Raw genomic sequence first — 27,174 nt, 5'->3', positions numbered from 1 at the left:
CAGAGTTAAATTTACAGTGTGCACACGATAAGGAAGAGATATTTGAGAGAATCGAGGAATCCGTACCAAATGACAGAATAAATAATCTAACACAACAATATGAACAGTTAACTACCAAATGTATCAACACTGAAACCCGAGTCGCAACACTTACGGAAGACGTAAATAAACAGAAAGAAAAAATAGGTGACTTAACGGAAAGAGTTGAGGAGATTTCAGATAAATTGACAAGTCTTAGTTTAAATGGGGATAGAGATTCAGATGATACAGCTCCATTACCATTTGCAGAAACCGAAGAGTACCATAACATAAATAAGCAGGTTGAAAATCAGGGAAAGTTTAATGAACGCGTTAAAAGCGAAGTAGAGGCATTACGAAAGCAAGTCAAACAAATCGAAGGTGAAATCGTAGGAAAAGACAGCAGACGAATTTTAGTATCACAGATAGCAGAGGGCTTTGAAGAAAGTAATTTGCTTCATTTACGGGATGTAACAAGAGAGCGCCAGGCGCGGGAACTTGACAATAATCGACATTGGGACTGGGACAGACGCGGTAGGTCTTTGTCGCCGCGAGGCGGAAGCTTTGACTGTAAACACTTCTTGACTGTTCGGAAATTTAAGATCTTTTGCAATTCTAGGAATGACATACGTCCATGTTCATGGTTGGATCGATTTACGTGCGCACTTCCGCCAGATTTGCCACTGAGTCACAAACTGAAATTTATGTGCAGCTATTAACGTCCTCAGGGGATTCACTGCACTAAGTGAATATGTGCCGTAGCGCTCACAGGGCCCCGAGCTGTAGTGGTGCTATTTCCCTTTTAGTTTTCCGCACCGCTGCCTACTCTTTCACTATTCTTTGCATCTATAAAAACAACTCTTCTACTATATATCTGTCTAGACAGTAGGTAAACAATAATCGGATTTGACGATTTTACCCGAAAGTGACTTCGGAAATTACCGTTTGGACTTACTGTATCTTCAGCAGCCTTCATTCGTAGTTTAAATGAAATTTTACCTGTTTATCTTCGTGACAATATTACTTCTTATGTTGACGACATTCTTATTGCTAAACGTTCTTGGAGTGAGCACAACAAAATTTTGGATTCATTATTACGTATTTTTGCACGAGTTGGCATGACATTGAACTTGGAAAAATCAGAATTTGGTCGTTCTCAGGTGAAATTTCTCGGTCACATTATTTCTACAGAAGGTATTCTCCCTGATACAGAGAAACTAGACGCTATTCGTAATTATGCTGTTCCTTCCACAGAACATGATGTTCGTAGTTTCCTTGGAGTTTGTAATTTTCTTAGACGCTTTGTTAGATTGGATGATTTGGCCACACCTCGTTTACACATTTCAGTTATGCACACTTTGGTCCCAGAAAATGCTTTCATAAATTACGAGAAAATTGCTACTTCAGTAATATGGAAAAACGTATTCGATATGTTCTTGCCAAATGCAAATTATGTCAACAGGCTAAGCCGCCAACTGTTTCTCACAGAGCACCGTTGTTTCCTATCATTCCAGCGAAATTAAAGGACATGGCTGCAGTCGATTTGTTCGGTCCAGTGGTTCGTTCTACTAATGGTTTTGCGTACATTTTCGTAGCAGTGGAACTGACATCAAAATATGTGTGTTTTACACCGTTACGCAAAGCAACAGCTCGTTCAGTATCTAACGCTTTCATCAAACATTTTCTTAAAGAAGTTGGTCATGTTGATAAGGTTATATCAGATAATGGATCACAGTTTCGCTCTAAAATTTGGCTTCGTACTCTACGGCGTCGTAAGATTAAACCAATTTTTATTTCACTTTTTCACCCTCAATCTAATGCTTCAGAGAGATGGATGAAGGAAATCAATAAATTGTGCCGTCTTTATTGTCATCAGAATCACAGAACTTGGGATCAGTATCTTCATATTTTTCAAAACATTATGAATGAACTTCCTAATGACTCAACTTCTTTACCGCCTCTATTGATATTAAAAAACAAAGCACCAACAAATCGCATTTCTGAAATCGTTCCTTTTCCGCCTTCACGAAAACTGCGGCATTCTGAAGTTGTGAACATGGCCCTACGAAATATTGCGTCTGCGGCTGCAAGAAGAGAGAAATCAGCTAAGCGTCCTGGTCGTTTAAAAACTTTGTCAGTTGGTCAAAAGGTATTAATTAAGTCCCATCGTTTGTCTCACAAAGGAAAAGGCTTGTGTCGCAAATTTTTTCTGCTTTATAACGGTCCATATAGAGTTCGCAAAATTATTCATGATAACACTGTTGAAGTAGAAACTCTTAAATCTCGACGCTCTAAAGGAATACATCATATATCGAACGTTAAAATTTTTGTGGAATGATATAATTTTGAAACATTTTTGTGGAATGACATACTTTAGAGAAACTAACAGCTACATGTAAACATGCGGAGAGTACAAGGATACCGCGCTGTGTTTTGGCGGCGGCGCGTACTCAAAGCAACAGTCAAGTCGGCGCGCCGCACAAGGCAGTCGTTGACCGCAAACAATCACTTCTTACGTCACGCGCCTACAGCTGATCGAGCGCCCAGTGTGAATGCACTGACAGCCGTAAACAAATACACAGTCTAATTTCTCGGATTAAATTCAGTATAAAACTATAGTGATTTGGTAAATTATGTTATTAACGCTCAGTATTTTTCAGGATACGGTTGTATAAAGTATTTAAGACCTTCAGGTAAATTCTGTGCGTGTCCGACGTTAAGACGACTTGCTTTGGAGAAAATTTTCAGGAAGAAGGTCATTTCGAAGAAGAAAGTAATAAACAAAAAAAGGTAACGGTTAATTGAGTTTATTTTTCAGGTAACATAATTCCACTTAGGTACGTACTTCAGACGTAATTTGCTGCTTGCGATTACGTGATACATACTTTGTGCTAATTTCATGTTCTATGAATTTACTAGTGAAGCGACGTGCTTACGCATATTAACTGATTTTGACAATGATTAATTAATGAACAGGGTTGTTATTTGTATATATTATGCATCGCTTGGCTGCTATGCTTTTTCACTGATGTCATATTTTTCTATTATGTGCCTGCTGTGCTTATTTATTTAAATTATAATTGTCACCTGATTAATTGTGCTGATGTGGTGAGATATGTAAGTTATACTTTGTGATTTATCTGCTTGCGCCTTCATGTTTACTTATTAAGATTACATATAAACATTTATTTGCTTATGCTGATATGATGCTAATGACTTGTTTATCACGTAAGATATATGTTTGCTGCTTTTTGTATGGATTGCATATTTACACATTTCTGTTTTGTTGTCATAACTACTCTTCAATTTAGAATATAGCAATGCTGATGTACAGTGTACGAACATAGAGTTTAGGTTACACTGTGGTATTAATTATAGATTGTTCGCTTGGCAGAGCCTCGTTGTAGGAATTGTGCTGCATCCACTTGTTGACATTCTGTTCTCTACTGGTATATTTACTCGCTATTGCATGTTTTGCTTACGCTTAGTGCCTTATATTTTTAAGATAAGAAAATGAACTGCAGTAATTCGATGAACGACATTAGTACAAGAAAGTCATAGAAGTCACATGAGCTGAGGTTTTATGGAATCTGTATAAATTTATGCTAATAGGAAGGAAGCTAACGACATGACAGACCAAAACTAGGTTTAGACCATTGACAGTATTACACTGCATTTTCGTGAGCAATTGAAATAGGAAGTGACACTTGACACAAAAAAATACTCCACATGTTTGCTTCTGCTATGATTCTTGAAGTGGTGTACACACTGTGAAATATTATGATCATTCACACTCCGTAATCGTACTTAATTACTGAGAGTTATTCGAACTAAGTCTGTTAGAGCTCATGTATGCATTTCTTTTATTTAATGATGGACAAGGAACCAAAATGTATCTTATAATTTATAATGAGTAGAAGATTTGGGTCAGATGGATTATACAGAGGTTGTGTGTTGACACTGTGTCTTCGGATTGCATGGGATGCTGAATTGAAGTTGCACTAGGATTTTATCTGTACTTGTTCGAGGAGACTGACTAGAGGAAAGAGTTGTTATGGAAGTGAAATGATATTGGTGCTGAGGTTTATATGTATCGACGTATTATTGAGGTATTGAGATTATGTGAAGTTGATGATTATTGGAGTTTCGTGGACAAGAGGTAAGGTAAATGAGGTATTAGTGAAGTATTGAGATTAGTGATGATTATTGGAGTTTTGGTGGATAAGAGGTAAAGTAAATGAGGAGCATATTGTTTTTGTTGGTTTATATGGAACAAGGAGGATGAAGATGGCAGACTAGAACACTAAAGTGGAAGGAAGATTGTCTATACACACACTTTGTTAAATCACTAAGCAGTATACACTTTTTTTTGAAGAGAGGAAGTATTTGCATATCTTGGCTTCCTGACAGTTGTTCAGCAACAGTACAATTTGATCTGGCTTGGCAAACATTGGTCTTGACATGATGACTATGACGTTGACTAACTATTATTGACTGTTATACATTGCTGCCACTACTACTTGATACACATGATGAACATAAAATTTTGACAGAATTGCATTTACACAGTTAACACTATTCAATTACACAGTAGTACTTAATGTGGATGAAAGATGAGTGGATGTGTTTTGTGTGTTTTCCTTTTATAATCCCAGAGAAGTGATCCCAACCTATCTCCTAAATATTATTTCACTTGTTTGTTGTGGCTTGCACTGACACCCATAAATATTATAGGTTAACTGTTATTGTGTACTGTAATAGTTAATGTGACAATTACCTGATATCATTTGTGTGTTTATTATGATTTGTATGTTTAGTGTAAGAGCATTGATAATAATTTGTTAAAGAAATTGTATGTGCATTCAAACTACTGTTCATGACTGAACTGTCTCAGTAGTTATGGTGAATAGTATGGACTGTTACTTGCACTTTTTCTACATGATTGGTGCCACAAGGACATGTTTAATTTCTGCTGATGAACTGTGTGATCAGTGATTGTAAAAAATTATGGACTGTTACTTGTACCTTCTCTACATGATTGGTGCCACAAGGACATGTTTAATTTCTGCTGATGAACAGTGTGATTCGCGATAGTGATAGTCCATAAAGACTGCGGTCAGCACCTGATCAACATTGCTGGTGCCACTAATGGACTGCTTCTACTGAAATGGTGTTACTTGTTGGTGTCTGCACCTGCTCAACATTGCTGGGTGCCACTGATGGATTGCTTCTACTGAAATGAAGTCACCTGTTGCTGTGTGCACCTGATCAACATTGCTGGTGCTACTAATGGACTGCTTCTACTGAAAAGATGTCACCTGTGCTGTGTGCATCTGCTCAACATTGCTGGTACCACTGATGGACTGCTTCTACCGAAAAGATGTCACCTGTTGATGTCTGCACCTGCTCAACATTGCTGGGTGCCACTGATGGATTGCTTCTACTGAAATGAAGTCACCTGTTGCTGTGTGCACCTGATCAACATTGCTGGTGCCACTAATGGACTGCTTCTACTGAAATGGTGTTACTTGTTGGTGTCTGCACCTGCTCAACATTGCTGGGTGCCACTGATGGATCGCTTCTACTGAAATGAAGTCACCTGTTACTGTGTGCACCTGATCAACATTGCTGGTGCCACTAATTGACTGCTTCTACTGAAATGGTGTTACTTGTTGGTGTCTGCACCTATTCAACATTACTGGGTGCCACTGATGGACTGTTTCTACTAAAAAAAAATGTCACTTGTTGGTTTTGCACCTGTTGACCATTGCTGGGTGCTACTGCTGGAACTGTCAACTTCTTATTCTTGGGCTATGGAAAGCGTTTATGTGAATATTTGTATAAACTGATTTTTGTGTATTACTGTTTGTGAAAAGTTAAGAGACTCTTACATGCACATATTCGTCATTGCTGACGCTATTGATTGAACTGTTTAACCACATAATACTTGTGTAAACTGTTATGTAAAGTCACATGTATGACAGAATTTGTATTGCTTACTGTATTCTATATAATAGGTTATTGAAAGGTCAGTGCAAAGCCAAAAATTTATTTAGTTATATGATGTTTACGTATTAATATTATCTTTTATTTTTGTCTGTATTTTTTGACGAATTTGGTGGTATTTTCACCACCAATGCTGGCAAAAATACCATCAAATTCTAGCCGTGGAGGAAGGGCATATGAAAGGTGGCTACACTGAGCCACAGCGCCAGAGATCGCTAGAGAGCATTGTTCCGCCGCCTCCACGGGCAGTCATTATTGATATGTGCTAGAGGTCAGTGCTTGTCCAGGACTCGTGGTAGTCAGTTCGTGTTGAGATGTGCTAGTAGGGAGTGCTTGCTGAGATGTGATACTGAAAAATTCTTGTTGAGATGTTGTAATAGCGAGTCGGTGTGGAGATATATTGTAATAATTTGAGTGCTTGTCATCAATATATGAAGGTAACGAAACTTGATTTATTTTTCATTATTTCCATGTTTTAAATAATGCGTCATTACAGGTTCAGTCAACAAAGCATCTGGCTTGTGTTCTTGGATTAGAGTGTAATTGTGGTTCTCTTGAGTAATTATGGTATTTTTATTTCCTTTAATTAATTCAGTATAAATGTTATTTAAAAATTCTTGTGTTGTTGAAGAAGAACCGTGCCAGATGCGTACGTTGAGTCACACTCCCACACACAGAACAGTTACTCTTGTGCTTGTTGTTGCGTTGGTTTTATAGTTGCTGGGGACTTAATTAATTAATTGTGTTAATGAAAATTTCCATTTCATTCCTTGTTGTTGTTCTAAGCAGTCAGATTGCGTAATAATAACAGTCAGGGCCAACCGTTTACGAGACTTCGTAATCGGACAGACAGCTACTAAAGCAAAAATTAAAATTATTTGCATTCTATTTTTAATTAAGCCCCCATGCACCGTTTACCGTCCTGTACACGAATCCATTACTAGCTAATCACTTTTCCTACCCTTATCACATTCAGTGAACACCTCTGTATATCCAATACGCCCCACGCAAACTCGGCTCCAACTATGCCATTGCTTCCTGTCTTATTTCCAAACCTGGAATACTGCCACAGTTATACAAACACCTTATATCATCATTCCAACTCACATTATGCATATTCCCACCAAATTCTCTTTCAGAGTGTGAAATCCCCTCCTACGTGTAATACTTCACAGCCTGACGTTGATGAGAATAGGGTTCCACATGCCACACAGAGCTGATATTGTGAGGCTTTCCCGGAAGACGGACAGCTGCGGATTAAAGGAAGTGTTCGCCCCACTCTGACTACCGCCAACCGCTTGTAAGCCACTCAGGATGCGGGAGGCGATGGTGCATCATCCCGCAACGTGCATCGAGCCAGCGCGAGAACGACGCGGGAGTCGCCACGGTGTACACTGGCGCCGCCCGGTGGCCAGACTGGAACGTTTCGCACCGACAGGGTCGATCGTCTGCTGGCTGAGATTTCTGACTGACTCCACCAAAGACAGAGACGATACAGCACGAACACTGTGGCGGAGAATGAATACAGAGCGCAGAGCGCGGGCGGCCTCGAGACCGGCAGGACCACTCTGGCGGCGCACACACACGACTGTCTCACTCGGAGCTCACGCAGTGGGACTGATTCGTAGACGGGTGGGATTTCATTCTCAGGTGAATCGAGCGTCGCTCGAGAGATTTTCGTACATCGTGTTAGGTGATTTACAACCCTTTTCGCATAAAGTATTCTGACTTTAATTTCTGGAGCCATGTCAGCCGATTTTTTACTGAGTTTCATACTAGTAGCCTCATCACTGCACTCATTCTGATATGTGGTGTCAGCTTTTGAAATTCTAATTTTCCATTCTGTGTCGAATGGTCTTCCTCGTAATCTGATGCTCGAATCTTTAAGCATCCAACTTTGTTTCCCTTATCGGACCTCAGGTTGCAAATATAACACTCTGCGGTCTATTTACTGCAGACAACAGATGCTGTGAGTGCCATGGCTAACCCAATCCCTGTCCTCCCCTTCCCACCCTTCCTGACCTATCTTCCTTCTTCACTAACGCCTACCATCACAAATAACAACTGCCCTGCTCCATTTCCAACTCGCACCTTATGCCATCAGTATCTCTCAAACTTTGAACCAAATTACCGTTTCCCATTGTAGGTCCTTGCAGTTTTCGGAAAGTGAAGTACTTCATCACTTTTTTACAAAACCTCAAACATAACTTGTTTTAAATAATTAAAAAAGGTGTGAATATTATATCCTCTATAATACTTGAACTCATTGCGGCAACGGATGCAGGACTGCATCTGGTTACAAGAACGACACTGAACAGCTGCATTAACCACGAGTACAGTCATGCAACTGTTGTCGTGCTCATTCAAAATGCGTCCACTTTCACTACAGTATCTTTAACAACTTTTCTTACTGTTTTACAGTAATTTTACCTTTTCCTAACTGGGACGACGTTTCAACAGAATCAAGTCAGTAGTTCCTGGTAGCCAGTAAATCGCAATTACCTCGCAAAAAGTTTGTTTGTGGAGCTATTTTAACTGAGACTTTTATTTCTAGTTTTGTATACGTTCAACTATGTCGTTTACGCCATTAATTGTGATACACACTGAATGTAGTGCCGTTATATTTGTTAGAACAGGCAAACAAGGAAGCAGAAGTCTCAGTAAATAGTGTGTTTTAGAAGGTAGCAGGAACCGCTACTTATTCCAAGTGCGCTATGAAGAGAATACAGAAAGAGACGGGAAACACAGCTAGCGGTGCTCTCACAGATTCTACTACTTCAGAAAGATACGGAAGCAGGAGAAGAGAACTCTGTATTTTGATATTGGCGGGAAGGTTTCCGTGGGACTGAGATACAGTTCCACATGACATGTTCTTTATTGGTTAAATGTTCGAGAGGAGTGAAAACAAAACTCCTTATAAACTACACAATGGGTTTTTGTCTGAATTCTCATAGGCAAACGAAGAATGCACAAATGGGTTATCGGAACAATCAGCGTGACGTCTAGTCTTGGAAAAAAATATGTGAGCGCTTTAGGTTAATCACGTTGCGTAGAGTGAAAAAGTTCATCTCTTCGAAGCCCAACTATTTTGAGCACAAAAGATTAGATTGGTGTGATACTTAAACTGTCAAAATTGTTTCCTTCGACTCAAGTAGTAAGTTCACGACATTTAGAGAAAAGGAAACCTTAGGAAAGCAGATCTGTCAATAAGGCCATGCTCTCTGAACGAATGTTGAAAACAGAAAAAAAAAAAATTATAGAAACTGATCAAATGTTTTGTAAAATTATTTGTCTAAAAGTAAGGAAGGATAGAGAAATATTTTACACGCTTTTGAATGATGCTCAATATAATGTACAGTACATGAGGTACATAGGCAACGGCCTTGCCACAGTGGATACACCGGTTCCCGTGAGATCACCGAAGTTAAGCGCTGTCGGGCGTGGCCGGCGCTTGGATGGGTCACCATCCCCCGCCGCCACGTGCTGTTGCCTTTTTTCGGGGTGCACTCAGCCTCGTGATGCCAATTGAGGAGCTACTCGACCGAATAGTAGCGGCTCCGGTCAAAGAAAACCGTCATAACGACCGGGAGAGCGGTGTGCTGACCCCATGCCCCTCCTATCCGCATCCTCACCTGAGGATGATACGGCGGTCGGATGGTCCCGATGGGTCGCTTGCGGCCTGTAGACGGAGTTAGTACATGAGGTACATAAAATGCTCCTCTAACCAGTTTTGTTTCTTACTTTTAAACGAATCATTCACAAAACATTTGGCTGACTTTTTTTCAATTGTTTTTACAATGTCAGCATCATAATGAGCAATGTTATTCTTTACACTACATCTTATATTTTTTGTCAGACGAGAAACAATAGACTCGGAGCGACTGTCCCGGTCATATTAGTGGACACCGTTTGCAAATTGACGAGCTGCAGCTTTCAAGCTGTGCGGGACGAGCACCTCTGTGACTGCCTCAGCTGACCAACTGCTGCAGCGGCCTTTCGTAACTGAGCCTGCACCGAAGCCGTTGCCCGCCTGTGCGTCTGCGGACCGAGTTATTCTGTGCTCTCAGTACCGACTACTTACACGTGACTTTGAGTGTACGAGTTCAGACAGTGGATCGAAAGTTCCAGAAAGCGGGCCTCACCTCGACAGCATCGATGGCGCGCGACGCGGAGAACTTCTTCCTCTTGCGCTTGAGCGCGGCGAGGGGCCCGCCCCCGCTGCCTCCTCCGTTGGTGCTGGAGCTGTTGTGGTGCGGCTGCTGGTGCTGTAGGTGGTGGTGGTGGTGGTGGTGCTGGAAGGGCAGCGCGTGGTGCAGGCCCTCGCTGAGGCTGGGGTTGGAGTCGGACGGCGACTCTGTGGAGGCAGGGCTGGCGCTGTTGGCCACCCCGGCGGCCGCCACCGTGCACGCGCCGTGTCCGTGGGCGTGCTGCGGGCAGCCCTGGCTGTGGCAGCCGCACACCGAGTCCTCGGAGCGGCTGCGGCCGATCAGCCGGCTCACACGGCCCGAGCGCGCCGCCTCGATCAGCGTGCCCCAGCGCCGCTTGTGCGACGACGACCGCTTCATGTGGAACCTGCCGGCACGTCGAGGCACCCGATACAGGCACTCGGCAGTCAGTAAACCGGGCTGGAGTGCTCAGGACGGGACGGGATTGGACATGAGAGTGGACTGGACTGGAAGGGACTGGACGAGACTGGATTGGACTAGTCCAGGGACTGGACAGGGCTGGACTGGAATGGACAGGACAAGAATGGATTGGAAGGTACTGGATTGGACTTGACTAGAAGGAGATGTGTGTGACTGGACTGGAAGGGACTGGATTGGATTGGACTCGACTGGGCTGGAATGATGAACTGGACTGAAAGATACTGTATGTGGATGGATTGGAAGGAACTGGACGGGGTTGGACTGGAAGGGACTCCACAGGACTGTATTGGACTTGATCACAAGGAACTGGACAGGACTGGACCGGAATTGACAGGACAGAACTGGACAGGACTGGTCTGGAAGGGACAGGACTGTACTGCAAGGGACTGGACTGTACTGCAAGGGACTGGACTGTACTGCAAGGGACAGGACAGGAGTGGATTGTTTCTGCCAGCAACATACAAGTAGGAGCAGTCTGCAAAAACAATGTCGGCTCCCATTATGTCACCACTTTCGTAGCACATAACATTCCGCCTCTCCATTCTGAAGTAGGAAACATTTTTCGAGCAAAAGCTTCGCCTATTTTGAAGAAACAACGGCCCTAATTAAAATGAGGAACACATTGTCAAGATTCTTACACAAACCAATTTCATGTATTAATTTTAATTTTAATAATGAACAGCCTCAGTTGCACCATTTACCTAGGTTTCAGTCGGGATAACCCAACTTTCTTCAGAATAACAGTATCTACCGTTTGTCCATAGTGGACTGACACCTAGGTAAATTCTAGGTAAACGGTGCAACTGAGGCTGTTCATTATTAAAATTAAAATTATACAGTTGCTGACAGGGCCGCGAAATGTTGAAGATATTTAGATTCATGTTTACTGTATGTAAGTTCAGATGTTTTGAAATGAGTTTTTCTATCACCGTGAAGAGCAGACTGTAGTTCACACATTCAACATCACACTCCAACTAATTCTAATCAGAGTGTAGCGCCTGAAACTTATCAGTGCTGTACGCAGTAGCGTCGTACCTTCCAAACCTATTCTTTCGGCTGGAAATCATACTGTGCGTTCTCACGCTGTTTATCTGTGGCCAGAGCAACTTTGCTGTCCCAAGCTGATTACAAGCACTTACATCTGATCAGACAGTGGCAGAACGGGAACAGCCATACTATCTGCATTTTCAAGATTCCTTACGTATATATGTGAAGTGACAACAATGGAATATTTTTCGAGAGAAAATATCTTGGATTAAACATTTTAAATTATGTGTAAGAAATTTCCGCTAAAACTGATTTATTATCTTCGCCAACGTAGCAGTAACTCTTCATTGTAGATAAGATTAACAGAAGGGACTTTGGGTTTTGTACTTACGACAGTGTGTCGAAACCTGTATCCCAATCAAAATCTCTCCGTTTAATAAATATTTCGTTAAAAGTTTTGTTAAATGTTAAATGAGATGTGTAAGAACTGATGCTGCGTCTGACAAAGTGAATTCACCTTTGTGCTGGTATGACTTCCCAGTAATGATTCAGTTCTTCTTTATAATCATTGGAGCTACTGTCGCATTTCCACCTCAATCAGTGCTCTCTGAATTAAGTAAGTGTGGGCTGAAAAGGAAATTACTCAAAGTCTAGTTTTTCGTGGAATCATTTCTGCAAGGAACGCCTCTTGTTACTCAGTGATGCTCTATATAAGCAAGAATGACTAATATGCCTCAGTCACTTTTTGTAGTTGTGACAGTATAAAAGTGACTAAAGTGTTTTGCACATTGCCAAAAAGTAATTATTGGAAAGTGTTGAGATAATTGACTTTATGTAGTAACAGTGAATAGTTATTTGATACAATCAGTACCAGTAAATCCGAATAGAAGTTTTTGCAAGTGTAAGTGGAAGGCTGTGGTTTATCCCTATCGCGATACTTAAACAACTCTAATTACAACATCCAAGTCACATACCAGAACTGACAACCAACTGTGGCAGTTAAGCCACACACTCTGCGAGTCTTAAGACTATACGTGTTTTACAACGTAATTCGATATGTGATCGTGGCCAACTTGATATATGCTGAAGTATAACCTCGTATGGAGACTAACGACTAGATACAGAAAGTAAGCCACTTGAACTGACGTAAGATATATCGGGCATTAGCTTCACTACAGTTCAGAATTGTCCTACCGTCCCCAACATGAAATGCAAATAACAGCCACCTAAGTGACTGCCCTACTTAACAACTTCCAAAACCAGTGACCCCCGGATGAACGTAATCTGGAAACCACCTGAAGAACAAACAATTAGTCAAACTTGGTGATAAAACAACAAATATGAGCACCATGCCTAGAGACATATTAGAAAAAATTGATGAACTAAGCCCACTCAATTCCGTATGCGCTGCAATATAACCACAAACAGTGTGAACCTTATGCTATTTACTAACACGCAATTTAGGGAAATAGTTGCAACGAAAGGCACACCCTGCAACGGATATGCTTGTATGGGCGTCGTACCCACTCCTCATGAATGTTACTAACACCGATGGGATTGTACATGGTACAATGGCAACGACGTGTCATCACAACGCAACATTTAGTAGATGCCAAGCTAATCGGCGCAGCACTTAAAACAACAAAAATAATTAAAGAACAACTGGAGTAACGCTAACCACTACTTAGCAGACGCCAAACGAATTCCTCTCAGCGAAAAGCTCGTCAGCACAGCAACGTATCACGAGGATTGTGAGAAGTGACATGCCACTCATTTCAACAACACTATTAGTGAGATTAATATTCGTCATAATCTCGGTGTTCCCCAGTGCTACTTTTGGTATGTGTGGTTTATAATTCTTTTACAAGAGGAAATTGTGGGCAGACTGTTCATATAACTGCATGTGTGACCTGTAAAGAGCTTGTACCCGAGAGGCCATAGTGGAGGCTACGGAGAAGACGGAGAGAGCTGGACAGCGGGCCATAAATTTGAGTCCAACGACCTGGTAATGCGAGTGACTGTGAGAAGCAGCATTCTCACGTTAGAAGCTGGGACGACACGGACGGAGCGGCTGCAGCGCATCTTTAGGCGAGACAAGACTGTAACTCCCCTGACGCTAGGAAGTCGCCAGGTTCTTTTAGCGAGCGACAGAAACATATATTTCATGGACCCGACTGTCTGGCAAGTTTAACAGCCTTCTTTCAGAAAATGGAAATGGTCGGCCTGGAAAGATTAGATCTCTCTGTAAATGAGGGATTGTGGTCCCGCCTAGGTAGACATTTTTTTGTCCAAGTATGGCCACGCTTACCGTAAGAACGACGCCTCGCCAGACTAAAATCTTTTTTCAGACAAGAGAGATTTTGAGTCGCTGATTGGCTGCTTTCAGGATATGCAAAGCAAAGGCTTGCTCCCTCGTGCAGTGTGTGGATTGGCTACCAGACCAACAGAATAGTCAAGAGGGGACATTCGATGAGTAGAGGATAGTTTGATTGGTCTGTACAATGCGTAGGCGGTTTCGTTTTTGCTAATTCGGCAGCTGTACCAAGGCTTTGTGGACTTACTTTAATTTTTCGTGTCGGGAAACTACAATTTGTTCGCCCAGTATTGGGCAGTGTCCAATGCTTCTTCTTTAGCCAGCCATAGATCGTCGAGGGTGCATCTGTGGGGGCAGGCTGGGCACTGTAGGAGATGTTCCATGTCCTGTCGAGTGCCGCAGTCGCATTTGTCGTCATTTTCGTCCAACAAACCCCATTTGATCAGATTACACTTCACAGAAGCCACCCCAGTTCTGATGCTGTTAAGCATTCTTCAGGTTTTCCAATCACCATAAACGCCGCTTGGTGGGTCCTCTCTTAGTGGATAGTAGATGGGGAGCTCATCTAAGGCGCAACTTAGGAAACGGCGTCTGGATTTGAGTCTGCTGGGGCCACACTCTAGGCCAAATATTGAGTGACGGGCATCAAAGGTTTGTTTTAGCTTCTCGGTATGTTCATGGGCTTTCCTACGTGGGTCAGGGTTTGCGAAACCTGCGGCCCTGTGAAGATTTTCTATGGCGGTTGTATTCATGCAGCCTGTCACTACCCTGCATGTTTCATTCAAGCTAATATCTACCTCTTTTGCGTGGGCGGATCTGCACCATACCGGGCAGGCATATTCGGCATTTGAGAAGCAGAAAGCTTGGGCTGAAGTTCTGACCACGGTAGGTTTGGCACCCCATTTGCTATTGGACAGCTTTCTTATTAGGGAATTTCGTGCTTCTACTTTTTTGCTTGTTTTTTATGCAATGATATTTGTACGTCAATGTTCTGTCCAGCACGACGCCAAGGTAGGTGGGAGTATCTGTGTGTTGTAGTAATGTCCCATCCCAGGTAACATTGAGCCTGCCTCGAGTTCAGATGGAATGCACTCACTTGAGTTTTGAAGGGATTGGGTTTTAGAGAATTCTTTTTGTAGTAGGTTGACATTGTAGAAAGGGCGGTTTCTAGTTTCTCCTCGATGGCTTCAAACCTGTTGCCTTGAACTGTTATTGCCAGGTCGTCTGCATATACAAACGTTTTGGTTTTGTCTGGACTTGGTTGGTCATTTGTGTATATGTTGAATAGGATTGGCGCCAACACGCTCCCTTGGGCGAGCCCATTTTTCTGATTCCGCCATCGACTCTTTTTCCCCTGAAGCATTACGAAGAACTGTCTATTTTGGAGCAGGGATTTCAGGGTCTCGTAGGTTTTATGCAGTAGTGTCCGGTGATCTACTGTACCATAGGCGGAACCTAGGTCGACTAGTTCCAGCCCAGTGATTAGTTTATTCTCAAACCCATCCTCGATATGTTCCGTCAATGCCAGAATTTGACTGGTACAGGACTTTCCAGGTCTAAAACCTACTTGGTGTGGAATTAGCTTCGAGTCAACGATCTTCTCTATTCTGTTGAGGATCAATTTTTCATAGAGCTTAAACAGGTGGCAGAGAAGGGTTATGGGTCGATAGCTCTTCGGAGGCTTGGTGGAAAGTAGTTGTGATTCTTTGTCTTCTTCGTCTTCTGGTGCTCCCGTGGTGGAGAACTTGAGGTCTTTCCCCGGTGGATGAGACTTGTCTGTAACTTGCAGTCGACTGAGAGCCAGTGGCAGTTTCCAGCTGTGCCGAAAGTGGAATTGCATATCGTCTCGGACATATCGTGTGTCGCGAGGGAGAACTTATTCCTCCCGAGTCGGCCGTCTGATGTTTGACAATTCCAGTACGTACCATCGTGCCTACGAGTCAAATGGTTTGGCGAGACCGGCGAACGAGTACATCTCACAGTGAAATCCGCTGGGACTTCGGGGCTCTGACAGGGAAGTTCCCGCCTGTCGGTGCAGTCTGCAGACTTTGGTGGACGCGCCAGAAGACAACAAACAGCTGGCGCAGTGCGCCACTCGCTGCCCACAGCGCGCCGCTTTCTGCTGCCGCCCGAATCAAAGCGATAGGCTAAAGCATTGCTGCACCGGTGTAGCGTCCATAACTGATGTTCACAGCTCCCTGTTCATAGTTTGTGGTATACTCGGTCGTAGCTGATTCCATTTGAACACAACTGGGCCACACAGAAGATTCACGTAAACAAGATGAGATTGTGTTGTGAAAGGGATTAATTCGGGGGAGAATTTGTGTACCTTGCACCCCAGTGATTCCTTTGCCAATCGTGTACTATCCTTCCCCTGATTTGTGTTTGTCATCTTTTTGGAAGATTTATCAGCTCGTTGTAGTTATAAAGGGATTAATAAAAACTTTTCGTTATTTTTGTAATTCTCATTCATAATTCCTCAACTATTCAGTGTTTTTTTTTTTTTATTTTTTTTTTTTTTTTGTGGTGATATATGAGTACTTCAGCAATTCGAGGTTCAATCTTATTAAGTTGATTATTAATTTGAGTTCTGTACGTGACAGCAGACACAGGTAACAAAAGTGCCATGAGCAAATTCACTAACTTCGTGAAAAAAGTTAAAGGTGCAACTCAGAATTTCAATGTTATTCAGACGCTGATACTTTTCTTTACGTAAAGATAATAAGATTTAGCATCACTCGGACATATATTTATGATTAAAGCAAGCAATTGATAAATTCCTAGCCCCTGCTCGTATTCGCATAACAACAGCTAACACCAGTAGAAAACACATAATTCGTCGAACTTTCAAACAACGACATCCAGAAGCTAATCGACGTAATGAACGATCTCTGACTGCGCAACCGCATCGCATTACAGCGTTTCTTCTGAGGGTTATTGTATTACTCTGTGTTGTTTGTTGTGTTTTTTACTTTCTGGTTACTGCTTACTACGGACTTCTTTACTGTTGTGAAGGTACGTTCACAAAATCAATAGTGAATGCGATGTAAAGAGCCGCATAAATCTTGATAACGTTATTACTCTATAACGAGCCACTGAACCTGTGGATCCATTATACCAAAATAGTCTGAATGTATCGCTGAGCAACCTTTGAAACGTTGTCGGTGGAATTGTGATTCAGCCTGTAGAAGTGTATCTGTCGCGCATGCAACATATTACTATGTCTTCCACTTCTTATTTAGAGACAAACAGGGTGTATTTATTGGTAATTAACATCTCAGTTGGCAAAACCAAATAGTTTTCCTGGACTTTCATATGAGAACTGTGACGCGATTTTACGAAACAGTCACCCTGTTAGAAAACGTTTACAGTACTTCAGCCTTTGCTACAAATCCAAGAGCGTGCCCGGCGGATGCGGCGAGCGGCGGCGGCGGCGGCCGACTACTTCCTGCTGCAGCTCGGGTCGATCCGATAACTGGGCGTGGCGCGCGCCCAGAAACTGGCGATAGGCAGACACTGATCGAGAGCACAGACGAAACAGCAGCGATATACCACGAGAAGCACGTCTCCAAATATTTCACCAATTTATTTCCATAGTTAAAAATATCAATATCGAAATCCTTTGAGTACACGAGGATGACTACAGGTGTATTAGCTATCCGACACAGTGCCGGCCATTGAAACTGCAACAGCAGGTAACGGCAGCAAATACCGAAACACTTACTTGTTTTTCTGAAAGAACAGACGTTGCTGAGAGCTGAGGAATAATTCCAGATTTATTCGCTGGCTGCGAATTCTTTGACATCTGAAGTATTAGGTATAGGTGTACTACAGTACCTGTTAGTGACATATGGCAAGTCACGCCAGACCAAGTCTCTAACCCAGAATTCCCGCATTAAGCAGCAAATCTGGATCCGAGTCCCGCTCCGGAACATATTTTCACACGTCACTAATAGGTAGTATGTGTATATCTTGTACAATTGATGTCAAAGAATTCGCTATCAGTGAATAAATTTCGAAATTACCAATTTTACGTATGTCCCATAGTGCGAAGAATACATTATTAAATTTGGGGATATAGAAGATGCGAAATTCAGCACAGGGACAACTACAAGTCGTCAGAACATGGCTGAGCTGCCTGCAAGTACTGATAAGAGCCGCGCCATACGTCACACTTCCTGCAGATAATTAGCAGCTGACTGGGCGCGGCGGGAAGTAGCGCTCCGATAAACTGCAATGGCGGACCGGAAGAAGGCTTTTCCAGCGGACCGCGCTTAGTTAGAACTATAGCGCGGTCCTCCGAGCTCTGGTGGCAGCCAGGCGAACCTCGTTCAAGGTCACCCGACTTACGCAGCTGTTGCGGCCATATGAACCCAGCTGGGCATTGGGTCGAAATGAGCTCACATGACAGATACGGGAACGTCATCTGACACGCTGCTTCGACTCTGTGCCAGAAGCCGAAAGTGGTGGCAAACCTTGACCAGATGTTTTCAGTCCGCAGCAGATTTGCACAGGGCAACTGTCCGTCAAGGTAGGTGAGGATGGCTTGGGCAACTTTCGGTCTTGCATTATCTTATTTAGATCTTGTTAAAAGATAACACTAATGAGATGTTGGAGAAAGGGCCAGCCACCGCCCTTAACACTTAGTGAAGATAACATCTGCTGTTGCTATTGCTGCCTACACGAACCAGAAGAGATATTATTAGGTAGGCGAATGACGACGACAACAATGACGACTGCAATCTGTGAACATCCTTGGACCCTTTAGTCACGGTTACGCCCGTGGAGCTGGGAGTCGTCTGAAAAGAAGGCGTCATACAGGTGCACGGCTGTGCTCCCCCATCAGAAGAAGGCGCGACGACGGCGACTGCGCCGCCGGTCCGCTGCGCCACACACGCTGTGGACATTTGCTTCGCTGCAGACGAGGTGCGTGACGCGATCCTGCACGGCCAGCGCAACAATACTTGTGTCCTCTCGAGAGCTAGTCGCGCCGGGCTGGGCATTGCGTGACGTACAGTACTAGTAGCCTCCCGAGTCCGTCGATTCCGTGTTCGTGCGACAGTCGTGGGATCCGGACCAATGCGAGCGGCAGTACCACACAGTAGTTAATCACAGTGCCAATAAACACTTCGACGCGTGCTGATCCGTCTTGGACGAGACATAGCACCAACGTTTCCAAAACGACCGATACTAAAGTGCAGTTTGTGAGTGAGAAACACGCTTAACCTTTCTTTGTGTACAAGACATAGATGGATCCGCCTACTTTGTTCACCTGCGCCGTTACGCTACTGGTTTGCATAAGCAACCTTGTAGTGTACAATAGATCTGACGTTTGGTGTGGGCCCTCTTTATGATACTGCAGTTCTAATGACCGGCACAGTAGACCATTTACACCACGGGTGGGCAACCGGAATTCCGCGGCCAGGATCTGGCTCGCGATTGGTTTAACTGTGGCCTGCGGAAGAAATTCGTGGTGGAGAATGCGAGGTGTGTACACTGTACTTGGACCGAGACGTATTTTCTGATATTTCCTCTGACTCTCGGCTCGTCTCGGGTTTGCAGCTCAAGTTGGAGACCAGTGGAAGTTTAAGCACACACACATCTACAGATTCCCAAGGACAACTGACAAAAACCATAAAGAAACAACAACTTATAAAGCTACTATGTAAGGAAATGTCACAATCACATTAAATTTTGGCGTAATAAGGCCAGTCAATGAAGAACAAAAAACGGTCCAATGTGGGAAGTAATTCCAGCAGTCGCAATATTTTGTAGAGTGATGTAGGAAGCTGGTGCCTTCAGCAACATACTAGAAATGCTGACCAGTGGCGGCTGAGTATTGGGTTGGCGGTGTGCTTGAAGGCCACTTTTGTAAATTTTTCTTGACTACCTCAAAAACTACGGCCTCTATCGAGAATGGATCCCAGTACAGAATTTACCTATTCCTACAAAACGATCCTGTTAATTTTTTCTCCAGGACTAATAGTTTCTGCGAAGTAAGCAAGAGAATTGAAAATCTCATGTGGTTTATGAAGGTCAGATATAAGACTGCCACATCCATAAAACAAAATCGGTAGGGCAGCTGAATCACGCTGTATAGCAGCGTGAAATAATTGTCACTTTAAAACAAAGCATTTCTGTGCTTAGTCCTGAAACAGAGGAATACCTAAGGGAGGTCTCAGTCATTATGTGAAGGTTAATTAAGTTTCAATATGTCATTTATATTTCATTTTAAAAAACAAATATTTATTCAACTTCGTGAGGGTCTATACACCCTAAGACACAAAAAAAGGCCTCCTGGCGTGGCAAAGTGACGTACAACATACAACACTGTTATTGCTAGCTGTAAGAGGAAGGGCAGAGCCGTTTAGCTTTCAGCTGAACGCTGGTGCCACCAAACCTGGAGGATATTAATGTAAAGTCCAGAAACATGGCTACCTACCAAGTAGGAGTAGGGGAGGAATCTGAATGTGACTGACCAGAGGCACCATGGCGGTGTAGAGCCAAAGCCTGTAAACTGCGCGGGGATTGGTGGGCCGACTCAGGGAAGGAAGAAATAGTACGCCACAGCTAGCCTTCAAAAACCCATGTTTTTATATTCAGACGGAGTTCTCAGTCAGACCTCTGGGACGCCAACTCCGTCCACCTCACCGCTGGCCTCGGGTAAGCTCTGACAAGTCTGTTTTTCTCACTTGGAGTGCTACTCTCAAAGTTTGTACTGCTTGTGTTAGCGCTCAGACACTGAATTCTGTTGCGCAACCGGTTGCCTCTTTAGCTTTTTCCAAATGTTTAGAACAGCTTTCAGGGCAGCATCTGGCCTGATGGTAAATAAACAGTGTTAACCGGACCCTGATATCCTCGAGTCTTCTGCTGCGAACGTCCAATCGAGTCTGGAAATCCGCGCCTCTCGTAGGTGGCTCGTGACACCGTTTGGTGGCGCCTCACGCGATGAACTGGACTTTCCTGGACGTTTGTCTTTCTGCGTTTGCTCCTAACTGCTCGTAAATTGCCTACTGACTTCTGACCCTTGTTTTCCCTCCATCCTCTATTAGAACACGTGAGGTGGGCTAACGGACTATTGACTTGCTCAATTTCTCAAGCTCTTTCTCTTCAATAAATTACCCAATATTTCTGAAATTGTAATCACTCGTTTGTGTGTACATGCACATTACATCTTCCGATTTCCGTCCCATTTTGCTAATTCCATTATTACGTGCACTAATAAATTCGACTACAGTAATGTTACTTGTGAGACCGTTTATTTAGAATATATACATTTTTTCCTTGTTAAAGGCCGGCCGGTGTGACAGAGCGGTTCTAGGCGCTACAGTCTGGAACCCCGCGACCGCTACGGTCGCACTTTCGAATCCTGCCTCGGGCACGTATGTGTGTGATGTCCTTAGGTTAGTTAGGTTTAAGTAGTTCTAAGTTCTAGGGGACTGATGACCTCAGATGTTAAGTCCCATAGTGCTCAGAGCCATTTGAACCATTTTTGAACTACTTGGTATTTAACTGTAGTAAACTGTACCAAAATCGACGCGCTCTTTGTGAGTCGTCAGCGTACCGTAGCACTGAAGTGGTACACTTCTGCAGCACTCAAGTTACTGTATGAAAATTATCAAATGCGAAAAGCCTTGAAGTACCGATAGGTAGCTTCTGTCATTTTATTACACCAAATCGTAGCAAAGGCAATGTTTTTTCGTCAGACAATGTGCCGGTAATTTGGGACGGTTGATATTCATAGCACGAATGTTATAATATAAAAAATTATAAAACCGGACCAGTGCGCCTAGGACCCGCACTCTTAAGGCTTCGTACAAACTTATATACTTGTACAGATACTGAACATTTCGTTTATCTCGATGGGTGGTGCAATTCTTTCTACTGGACGCCAGTTCGTTGCTGACATACTCCAGTTATCCAAATGGATGACGCGGACCTACAGTTTAACGTGGAACCCGAACCACGTGTTATTTCTGACGACTCCTCATATCGTTGAGAAGTGAACGCAAGGTTAAAACGAAGACCGAAAAATCGGTGATCCGACCGAGATCTGATCCCGCGATCTCGAGTGAGTTAGCGACTATCAAAATATGTAACATAAATAACAGTATCTTTCGATTGCATTGACTTAGAAGCTAAAAGTGTTCGCGCCGCCAAGGAACCAAAGACCTTAATACTGGACAAACTGCAAATGGATACCTCTCCCTACCCCTTCCTAAGAAAAAGGGGTTTTAGAAGTCGAACAGACAGACGGACTGATCGAGAGCAGACTCATCCCACACTGAAGCGCCAAAGAAACTGGGCATGCGTATTCAAATACAGAGATATCTAAGTAGGCAGAATACGGCTCTGAGGTCGGCAACGCCTATATAAGACGACAAGTGTGTGGCGCAGTTGTAGGATACTACTGCTGGAGTCGAGATTTGTGTGAGTTTGACCGTGTACAGTCGGCGCACGAGCAATGGGGCACAGAGTCTCCGACATAGCGATGAAGTGGCGATCTTCCCCTACGACTATTTCACGAGTGTACGGACGGAAAAAGATCCTGCAAGGACGGGAGCAATGACAAGAATCGTTCAGCGTGACAGAAGTGGAACCCTTCCGCAAATTGCTGCAGATTTCAGTTCTGGGCCGTCAACAAGTGTCAGCGTGCGAAACATTCAACGAAACATCATCAATATGGGCTTTCGGAGCCGAAAGCCCACTCGTGTACCTTTCATGACTGCTTGATACGAAGCTTTATGTCTCGCCTGGTCCCATCAACACCGACATTGGACTGTTGATGACTGCCAACGTGTTGCCTGGTCCACGAGTCTCGTTTCAGATTGTATCGAGCGGATGGACGTGTACGGTTGTGGAGACAACCTCAGGAATCCATGGACCTACATGTCAACAGGAGACTGTTCAGGCTGGTGGAGGCTCTCTACTGGTGTGGGGAGCATGGAGGTGGAATGATATCGGACCCCTGATACGTCTACATACGACTTGGACAGGTGACACGTACGTAAGCATCCTGTCTGATCACCTGCATCTATTCATGTCCATAGTGCATTCCGACGGACTTGGGCAATTGCAGCAGGACTTTGCGACACCCCACACGTCCAGAATTGCTACAGAGTGGCTCCAGGAACACTTTTCTGAGTTAAACACTCCCCAGACATGAACATTACTGAAAATCTTCAGTTTAAACTTCCGCGCTGAGAGGCCGTGGTCGATGTATAAAATTTCTACCTGACGTTTCGAAAAATCGGCCGTAGCTGAGCATGTTTTTCGAGATGGGAATCACGAAATTAAATTTAATGAGACAAGCGTTCTAGCACGAACATCCCATTATCATGCGCGCATGTGTAGAGAAGCAATAGAAATTCACAAACACCATAACAATTTTAATAGAAAAGAGGAAGATTTTAAGTTGGACAAAATATGGATGTCGACGTTGCGCCAGCAGAATGACAATCGATTACTCTTAATCGAGAATGAAGACGCCTTCCAAAGATAGGCATACCGTCGGCATCACGTGACGAATGGTGGTGCTCTCTATGCGCTCTATAAATGCTAGAGTACCTGGAGGTTCAGTGGCAGTAGCGGGACGGCCTCAGAAGATGTCTCCCGCAGATGGAGACGAAACGTCAGGTAGAAATTTTATATATCGACCACGGCCTCTCAGCCCGGAAGTTTCAACTAAAGACAACACCGGCCGTGAAAGCCTACATTGTATGATTACTGAAAATATCTCGGGTGCCTTGCAACGTGCTGTTCAGAAGAGATTCCACCCCCTCGTACTCTTACGCATTTATGGACAGCCGTGAAGTGTTCACGGTATTAGTTCCCTCCAGCACTACTTCAGACATTAGTCGAATCTATGCCACATCGTGTTGCTGCACTTCTGCATGCTTGCGGGGCCGTAACAGTATTAGGCAGGTGTACCAGTTTCTTTGGCTCTTCAGTGTATAAGGGTTTCGTTTTTACCAACTGAGGTACTAAACCCTAAAAACCACCAAATACAAACTTCAGATTCACATGACCTAATTCAGAGCGCCATCTCCTAAGTTCTCCTATGTAGCACAAAACCGATCTTCCACTTCACTCGTCACGTCCCTCTCCGCGAGACGAACGCCCGAATCGGCAGATTCTACCTTCCACGCTTCGCACTACAGTGATCGCTCTGACATCACCCAACGCGACGAGGTCGTAGTCCACGAAGGCTCCCACGTCCCGTGAGAAGACGCGCTAAGGCACTCCGCGTACGTGCGTTAACGCGGCCAGAGCGACGGCTAGCCGTGGTTGCTGCAGCACCGCCGTCTCGCCGAGGGCTCTGGACGTGCCAGCCCCAGGCGGCGAGCGAGCAACGTGTGCTCTGCTCTCCGAGGAGCCGACTCGGCCCCCAGAGTGAGGGCGTCGGTCGTGTGCAGCTCCGGAGCGTACAACAGGACCGCGCTCTGAATCAGTTAACGCTTGCACGCTTGTTCTGACTCCGCAAGGTTAAACTGTCAAACACAGATCTAACAAACAAATCTTTTCACTAACGGGCCCATGCCTTCTGTGTTATGATAGTGGGGTACCGATGCCCAAAAATCGAAGAAAAAAAATAGGTCTCTCGTGTACGAGGGTCCATGAGCCATAAGAGCTCGACTGCTCAAACACACAACAAGGGAATCAATTCTCACTGTATTTTAGCAGCTATCAAAACAGCCGTTGAGTAATTGCTTACGTTGACCGGAACCCAGGGCATAAACCCGACAGTGAAGTTGTGCATTCGAAATAGTTAGAATAGCTGAGGCAGCAGTTTTCAGCAGAACAGAGAATGCAAGGTGCGAGAGAGAAAATGTGGAGGGAGTGCTGCCGGTACGTCGCAGAAGTCGTTAAGCGTCAATCAAAGGAATCATTCTCCTTCCGCAAGCACGGCAGAGTCTGGGGATTACGGCATCGAATCTGTAAGACTGTGTCGTCTCCAGGACAACCTTTATTAAAATCGGAGAGAATTTTGGGCCGCAGAGGCTGCTTTTGACCATGGTGTCTCCCAGGAATTTCGCCTGTTTTACTGTTGCTTCTGTTCGGTAGATAAAATTACGACCTTACTCTGAGCGCGCAGAACAGTGACAGATTGTCACTGTCTGTGCATTTAGACTCGGCATTTGGTCGTCAAAGTACCTCACTTTAGGACAGAGTCTATTTCATTTGGAATACGCTGTAGTAATGTATATGCCTTCGAGTTAGCAATAACGTTAGCCAGAAATGTTTACTATAAAAGTCTCACTCTGTCTTCGGCCAGAAAACTCAATTCCACCCAAGAATCCTGCCGCTCAGTCCTTTGGCGAAACCCAAAGGGACAGTCGCCATTTTACATTTCAAAACCGCTCATCCAGCCACATGACAGCTCATACATATACCGGTTACACATGCTCCACAGGACAGACAGAACGACTCTTAAACGTCAAAACGACACACAGGAACCAAATATAATCAAACAAATCGCTGTTGAAAACGAATACAAAACAGATACCACAAACAAGCTCAACAACAGGATAAAAATGAAAGCTAATGACAGTGGCCACACACTTAAGTGCACAACCAAAGCGTCCGAAAACACAGACAGAACACTCGTACAACACAGCACACCACTCCACATCAGGAAAAAATAACAAATGGTACACGCTAACGTCCACTAATATAATAATACATAGAAATAGAAATATGTTAATGAAGCAAGGGATCCCAATAACATTCAGAACAAACAACACAGTAAAGACCAGAATTCCAGACAAATTCAGCAATGAAGGAATGTACCAACTCACACACAAATCCTATCAATCCCAATATATAGTACAGACAAGCAGAAACATCAAGACAAAGTACACAGAGCACACAAGAGCTCTGCAGAGTGACTGCACACATTCCACTTTCGCAAAACACTTAATAAACAAAAACCATCACCGCACAAATATCGAAACTGGGCTACACATCCTGAAACACAACAACAGTCTAAACGAAAACTCGACACATTGTAACAACACTTTCTTTATGGTTGTAACAGAGGTAACAAACGACACAGAATAGACAAAGACACAGACATACATGCACACATGCCCACCACCCAGTTACCTAACCACCCACCCACGCACAAGCTAGCCCACCCACCCACACACCCACCCACCCACCCACCCACCCACCCACACACACACACACACACACACACACACACACACACACACACGCGCGCGCGCGCGTGCACACGATCACTCTCCCATCACACACAGAGTCATAATTACAGTCATAATGAAGGAACAGAAGTCGTCAGAACTCTCGCTGCAGTTTTCAAAACCTTTTTACGTTATGTGATATATCTCGTGGCACAAGTGGACAGAAAGATGGGGTAATGTTTTGAATCATTGTCGAGGTGTTATGTTTTCTGTGTTTTTAGAGCAAATATAAGCCGACCATCGAACATGAATACGTGACTTTGCAATTTTGTGCCCACCCAAGTTGTATCCACAGTACTACCGCAACATCCAAACACTGACACATGGAAGTTCACATTTTCATACTTGTTAACAATAGCTGCTCATACCATTGCAGATGGCATGCCATACACTGGGAAGACGCAAAAAAAAAAAAAAAAAAAAAAAATGTAGGAAATATGTTTGACAAACGGCAACAGACATAGAAGTTATGCACTCAAAAGTAAAAAGGTATTATAGAGCTGTTCACACAATACCTCGACCTGAAAAGTACAAATGTAATAACGTTTCTGTAATAATTCCGTAAAGCGTTTATTGATGGTTCTGTCAACTGGCGACTAGTTTCGAACCTTTACATGTTGATTTTCAAGCCTGGCGTACTGACCTGCACTAACGGTGCCTCATCTTAATAATAAACATCAAAGTGACAACACATGCTCTACAAATGTTTTAAGATGATTTCCACAATCTACACATGCCTGTTACCAAATGATTAGTGCGCGTGTGTGCGGGCGCACGCTCGAGCGAAAAGTATTACTCAGAAGGCTAATAAGTTTTCTTCCTTTTGTGTGTGTCCATCAGTATGGGGACAAGCTATGTTGTGGCACATTTTATTAATGCGGGTTGCCTACATCAGGGGCAAAGTAAGCACTCAGGGACGAACCTATTGTTCTCCTTTGATTGACTGATACTTAACCTATTGTTCTCCTTTGATTGACAGGTACTTGACCTATTGTTCTGT

The 27,174-nt window shown here is 43.7% G+C and overlaps 1 protein-coding gene across 1 annotated transcript in view; it reads right to left on the bottom strand.

Annotated features, from left to right (window-relative positions):
- LOC126251374 (transient receptor potential-gamma protein-like) overlaps positions 1-27,174 on the bottom strand; it is a 586,511-nt gene that overhangs the window by 84,639 nt on the left and 474,698 nt on the right. The window contains exons 19-21 of the mRNA XM_049951758.1: positions 10,432-10,596; positions 10,327-10,398; positions 10,167-10,242 (exon numbers count right to left, since the gene is read on the bottom strand). Of these exons, the coding sequence (XP_049807715.1) occupies positions 10,167-10,242; positions 10,327-10,398; positions 10,432-10,596 (313 nt within the window). The remainder of the gene's footprint in view (positions 1-10,166; positions 10,243-10,326; positions 10,399-10,431; positions 10,597-27,174) is intronic.

This window comes from Schistocerca nitens, chromosome 4 (genome assembly GCF_023898315.1).
Source record: "Schistocerca nitens isolate TAMUIC-IGC-003100 chromosome 4, iqSchNite1.1, whole genome shotgun sequence".
NCBI classification, from domain to species: domain Eukaryota; kingdom Metazoa; phylum Arthropoda; class Insecta; order Orthoptera; family Acrididae; genus Schistocerca; species Schistocerca nitens.
Note: the sequence above shows the minus strand (reverse complement) of the source record. Positions and strands in the feature narration are given on the sequence as shown.